General features: G+C 42.7%; 1 protein-coding gene across 1 annotated transcript; it reads right to left on the bottom strand.

The window, feature by feature from the left end:
* Nucleotides 1-5,326: 5,326 nt before the first annotated feature.
* On the bottom strand, nt 5,327-6,271 carry LOC115305953 (olfactory receptor 10W1). The gene has a single exon (XM_029956070.1). The coding sequence runs from the start codon at nt 6,269-6,271 to the stop codon at nt 5,327-5,329; it is 945 nt and encodes a 314-aa protein (XP_029811930.1).
* Nucleotides 6,272-6,597: the final 326 nt, after the last annotated feature.

The following is a 6,597-nucleotide window of genomic DNA, read 5'->3' as shown; positions in this document are numbered from 1 at the left end:
ACAAATGCACAGACAAATCAAACAAACAAATACATTAAAAGGGGGAAAGAAAAGAAAGAAAATGGAGAGGAAAGAGACCAAAGAAGGGAAGAAAAAAAAAATAAAAGGGGTCAGAGACAACAAAGAACAATGGATAGTCTAAAAGTGTATGACCAGTTGAGGGGAGAGGTAAGGATGAGATACAGGAGAATATATCTGGATTGTAAGAAGGTAAAAAAAGGGAGAAAGGAGAAAGGAAAATAAGGAGTAAAATTTTTAAAAATTTAAGTAAAAAAGGTAATAATAATAAAAAATAACTACAAAAAAAGAAGAAAAAAATGAAGAAAAAATGAAAAAGGAAAAAAAAAAAGCAGCAGCTCCCCCTCGTGGATAGGTGTGTTTAGGTGTGGTAGGTCTCGGAAGCTGCTCTCAGAGGCTCCGCCTTGGTGTCTGCAGAGAGTAGACTGGAGGCACGCCAAACTCTGCTGGAACTATGCATTGTAGGCCACTCTAATGAGTCCGATCTCCTTGTGCTGTGGTTGAGCTAAGTTGTATTTTCCAGGCCCATCTCGGTTCAAAGTTCTAGTCCATGCACTTTTATGCTACCACAGACGAGATGTATTTGCGTTGGTGGCTGGCTTCTTAGGGGGAGGGATCAGTTTGTCTTGGCTTAGGCAGGGATTTCGGCTACCCCTGCCTGAGGCGAGGTGCACAGCAGGAGGTGAAGTGCACCCTGGCACAGACACAACTGCGGATTCCCAGCCCCCAGCTGTAATCACGATTGCATTGAGGGAGGGATGAGTTTCTCTTGATGCCAGCTAGGATTGGTGTAGCTGTTGCCCAGTGCGCCGGGTGCTGCCGGGAATGAGCTGGTAGCTCCTGTAGCCTGAGTGCGCACCCAGGCCTCCACCACTGCTAACTCCCTGCTGGAATTGCGTAGGGGTGGGCGCTATTTTTCCCCTGATGGCACCTGGGATTTGGGATTCACATGGCCAATGCTGGGGGTGAGATGTGCTGTGGAAATGAGGTGCGTGCTCCCACTCCCAAAACCGAGGTTGAAGTGAGCACCCCTGGTGCCACTGCCATGGCCGCTGACTCCCCGCAGAGATGGCAGATGGCGCAGGGCTGGAAGCTGTTCTTTGCCTTGCGCCACCTGAATTCGGTATTTGGGCGACCCAGCAGTTATATATGGAGTGAGAGTTTCTCTCTCCAAGCGTGGTTAAGCATTCTTTATCTCTTCCCCAGAGACAGTACTATGAGCGTGGTCAGTTTCTCTCTCTTCTCTTTGTTTCTCGAGCTCCGCACGCTTGCCCCATGTTGGGCTGGGGCTCCCACCTCCCCTGCCCGTCTCAGACTGGCCTGTTTACCAATCTCTCCAGTTCACACTTACTCACTCACTCACTCAGGTATCTTTGAGGTTGTCTTCTTTCTGGAGTCCCCCAAAATATATTTTTAAGGAAACATACCCAGAACACAATTCTTGATTTTCTGCACTAAATTTTACTTTCTTACAGGAGTCTCAGTTTTAGTAAATGGCATCTCATCCCACTCTTAGAAGTCAAAAACAATTTGAAGTCATCCTTGAATCCCCTCTTTCTGTCACACCCTACATCAGGTCTTATAAAATTCTATTGGCTTTACCTTCAAATGACATCAGAAATACGATTCTTGCCTAGAGTTTTACAATACAAGCCTAACAAGACTCTGGCCCCCTCTTTTCTCTAAAACTGCATATTTTCTAGTCCGCAGGCAGAGTGATTCACTTAGAATGTAAGCCTTATAATGCTATCACTTCACTCAAATCTCCTCGGTGGCTTTGCACCTTACTTAGGGTAAAATCGAAGTTCTTACCATGGTCTCTATATTGCTTCATGATTTTGCCTTTGTGTAATTTCTTATCTCTTTTCATATCTTATCTTATTTCCTACCATACCACCCTCTGTTGCTTTGCTTCACTCTGGGTCTAGAGTAAAACAGCCTCCTTGCTGTTTGGTTCACAGGGCATTGGGCACTGAGCACTCTCTTCTGGGGAGAGTCATAGAGCATATTGATTAAGTGGATGGACTCAGATACTATATTTTCTAGGTTTGATCTCTGTTTATGCTTCTTATCATTTTTTTAAAGCCTTGTATAGTAATTTAACCTTGCTGTGCATCAGTTTCCTTATCTGTGAATTGGAGATAATAAGGATATGCCTGTTGGGGTCCATCCAGCCAGAAGTGCTGTGTGGCCTTTGGGACCCTGCTTCCCCTACTTGAAAATGTGTGTGCTTGACTGCTTGACCTAAGTGGAACAGAGACTGGGGTTAGTTCTCCTATTAATCATGCCACTTGGTAATCATGGTTTCAGTAACTGGGCAGATTTTCTTATTGAAACTTCCTCCCTGGTTAGAGGCACCTTACTCACAGACTATTGTTTAAACCTTTAAAGAAAAATAGCCTTGTCATAAGCCTCAGTTAATATTACACTATGTACGCAAAATAAGACTCCTGCTGATGTATTTTTAGTGGTGAATTATGTTTTTTGATCCTCTGAATTGTACTCCATTTCTGTTTTTAACTTTCTGTTCTCTCTTCCATAAAAACAATGATCTATTCTGAGACATGTGATTCCTAAGAAATTGCAAACAATGTAATCATTAAAAGAAAGATGTAATCACCTATGGTATATAAGACACCAAGTTTCACAGTAAAGTGTGGTCTCTTCCACCATTCATGTTGTCTGTGTTCTTTCTTATAGATATTTCGCCAACACCAACCCCCTACTCAGAGACCCTTGGACTCTGGTGTGTGGGCTGGTCCCCCGCATATGCCTTTCCTAAAGTTTTGGAAAGGATAAATGAATGACACCATGTAACTGATCATAAGGGATTGGTCATCATTATCATCATCATCATCATCATCATCATCATCATCATCACTATTGTCAACGTCATCCATGAAGCAGAAAAGAAGCTCTAGGACTTGATAGCATATCAACAAGAAGTTTGTAGTCTCTCTCTCTTTCTTTCTTTCTTTCTTTCTTTCTTTCTTTCTTTCTTTCTTTCTTTCTTTCCTTCTTTCTTCCTTCCTTCCTTCCTTCCTTCCTTCCTTCCTTCCTTCCTTCCTTTCTTAAATTTATTTAATTAGGGGCCCTTTGGTGGCTCAGTTGGTTAAGCAACTTCACTTAGGTTATGATCTCATGGTCTGTGAATTCGAGCCCCATGTCAGGCTCTGTGCTGACAGCACGGAGCCTGGAGCCTGCTTTGGATTCTGTGTCTACCTCTCTCTTTGCCCATCTCCCACTCCTTCTCTGTCTCTCTTCTCCCTGACTCTCTCTCTCTCTCTCAAAAATAAAGAATACATTTTTTAAAAAAGAAGAGAAAGAGACTAGAATTCTCTCTCTTTCCACAAGATGAAGGGACAATGAGAAGACAAGAAACCAGGAAGGGTGTCCTCACTAGACATCGGCACATTGATTGATCTTGGACTGACAGCCTCCAGAACTTTGACGGATATATTTCTGCTGTTTAACCCACTCAGTTAGTGACGTTTTGTTACAGCAGTGCACACCTACTAAAACATACATGCTTTGTTAATCGTTTCAGCAAGTTTAGGTAGATGCAAAAGGTTTCCATTAAAATCTTTCATTACACTCATTCCTACTAACAAGTATTGCAAAATAAAACACAATTCTTCCACCTTTAAGTAACTTAAATGACTGAATCTCAAAAAGAAGGAATTCTCTCAGGTAAATTTACCCTTTCATTGTTGCTGCTGACCCCCTCAAGCTTGAATCTGGTGTTGAAGAACTAACCTCTATTTGATGATTTAGCAGGAAATCCCAAGGAAGTGTAGAGAAGATGCTGGAAGACCCTCCATAACATTACTTGGGAAAGTGTTCGCTCCAATTCCCCTCCTTTATTTTCTTTCTGTGGACCTCAAATAACGATGATAATGATACGAACAATAGTAATACAACAGTGATTGACATCATGCTTACCGGGCTCATTGTAAAACCTGGGTGAATTCATTGAATCCTTAAATGATTCTTTCAGTACATTTATTGTAATCTCCATTTGATTAAAAATGAAATCAAAGCACAGAGGGCTTATGTAATTTGTTCCTTGTCACCCACGTAGAAAGAGGCAAACCCAGGTATGGCAGCTCCAGGACCTCTACTGTGCCACCGACCTTCTTTACTGCCTCTCAGTAGACTTCCATGATAACCAATTCTTTAATTATTTAACTAATTAGGGATTTTTGACTGTGGAATGCCACTGGTAAATGAACATGTTACTAAGAAGTTAATTAGACCTAAAATGCTAGGTGACATAGAGGATATTTAAAAAGGCACAAAAATCGTCTTCTTAAAAGCCCAAACAGGTGAGAAGGTAACAAAATATTTTCAGAATATAACTGGAAGTAAAACAGGAGTTCAGTAAATGAGCAGGGAGCTCCTTTTATTTTTCCCGGAAAATAAAATTTGTTTCAAGGACATGCATCGTGAGGCAGAGGGTATAAATGATTTTCTTCCATACAATAATTGTCTAGCCAATACTTTATTATGGGGAAGTTGGACTGTTAACATATTTTCATTTCTCCATAAAATACTATATAATAAACAATCCTTTTCTGATGGTTGTCTGTTTTCCCTGACTCTCAGGATCCTTTTCTGTCCTGTCTTGCTCCAAAAGTGTAGTTTCTGAGAACTGAATCATTCAGTCTACACTGCCCTCTTGCTTCTGTTGGGGTTTGGCCAATGGGAGACAGGGCAAGGGTTGGGAGGGTGCAAGAAGAGAGAGGCTGGGGTATTGATCTCCCTGCTCTTCCCTTGCCTAGCCGGAGTCCTGTCAGTTGTTGCCTTTCCCCACCTAAAGACCTAAAGCTACAGTTCCTGCCAAGTGTTTTCTCTCAGTAAATCTTGCTCTTACTGGTCTCTGATAATACTGTACCATCTTATGTCTATGAAGTCCAAGGGCGATCATGGCTTCTCTCTATTGCTAGAATGGTTCGTGCTGCCACCCTTATTGGTTCCTTTACTTTGGTATATAATCCTTTTACTATTCTTTTTTCAGTTAAAATCTATCAAATAAGGTCTCTCTTTCCAGCCAATACCTGAGATGTAGTATTATACTTGTCACTTTCTGTTATTATGCACATTCATTAATTTCTTTTATAGAGGAGAATTACTGAGTAAAATAGTAGAAAAATTTTAAAGGTCTCTGGTATGCATAGCTAAATTCCATCCAGATAATTTATATCATTTTTTAAAGAGATTACTTTTAACATTAACAGGGAGAAATTCCAGTTGCATGGAGATATGCACGTGCTGGAACCAAACCCTTTCCTGAATGTTGTACTCTCCCCTAGCTGTTCTGGGAGAGGCAGTTCCTGGTCAGAACTCTCCCCAGGGTCCCCTTCATTTCACGGTTTCTCAGGGTGTAGATAAGTGGGTTGAGCAGTGGGGTTCCTAACGTATATATCAGAGAGATGAACTGGTCTTGTCTGGGGTCGTAGCTGGAGTTGGGGCGCAGGTACATGAAGGCACAACAGCCATACTGCAGCAGGACCACGGAGAGGTGGGAGGAGCAGGTGGAGAAAGCCCGGTGGTGGCCAGCTGCCGAGTGGATCTTGCACACGGTGGCCACAATGAAGGCATAGGAGGCAGCAATGAAGAAGAAAGGCATGGCGATGGCCAGTGTGGCCGCCACCAGCACTGCCCACTCATGGATGTGGCTGTTGGCACAAACAAGACGCATCACTGGTGGCACATCACAGAAGAAGTGCTCGATAACCCGCGCCTGGCAGAATGGCAGTGAGAAGATGAAGGCCACCAGTTGTACAGACAGGAACAAACCAATGAGCACGGAGGCCACGACCAAGTGGACACAGAGAGTTAAAGTCACAGTGAGTGGGTACTGCAAGGGGTGGCAAATAGCAACATACCGGTCATAGGCCATGGCAGCCAAGAGAAAGCAGTCAGCGCTACCGAGCCCAATGAAGAAAATCATCTGAGTGGCACAGCCCAGCAGGGTGATGGTCTTGTCTGACTGTAGGGTGTTGGCCAGGATGTGGGGCACCACCACAGCAGTGTAGCATATTTCTACTCCTGAGAGGCTGCCCAGAAAGTAGTACATGGGTGTGTGCAGGCGGGCTTCTGTCTGGATGGCCACCACAATTAGGACATTCCCACTGATGATCAAGCTATATAACAGGCTAAGTCCAAGGAAGAAGAAGACTCGGAGCTCTGGGTGAGAGGGATAGGCCAGGAACACAAATTCCATCAACACTGAGTGATTTCCCCAGGTCATTGAGCTAACGGAGGTTCTCTGCTGAGAGTTACAAAGCAGGAAGGAAAATCAGACCAACAATATATTTAGTTGACAGTTTGAGCCTATTCTCATCTGATCAGGTCTGGAGTTAGAAACTTAGAATTATGAAGACTAATTCTCTTTTCTTTTACCAAGTCTCTTCACATAAATATTTCCAAGTTAATTTCTAAGTGCCAAAAGTTGGACTGAATTGTATAATAATTTTTTTGTTGTTGTTAAGAAAAAGAGGCAGAGGAAGTCTGTGGCATTCTAAACAAGTTTCAGTAGAAGTGGAATGAAAATTAATTCTTCCAGTAAATTCACAA

Source organism: Suricata suricatta, chromosome 11 (assembly GCF_006229205.1).
Source record: "Suricata suricatta isolate VVHF042 chromosome 11, meerkat_22Aug2017_6uvM2_HiC, whole genome shotgun sequence".
In the NCBI taxonomy this organism is placed as follows: Eukaryota; Metazoa; Chordata; class Mammalia; order Carnivora; family Herpestidae; genus Suricata; species Suricata suricatta.
This window is presented reverse-complemented; position numbering and strand designations above follow the sequence as displayed.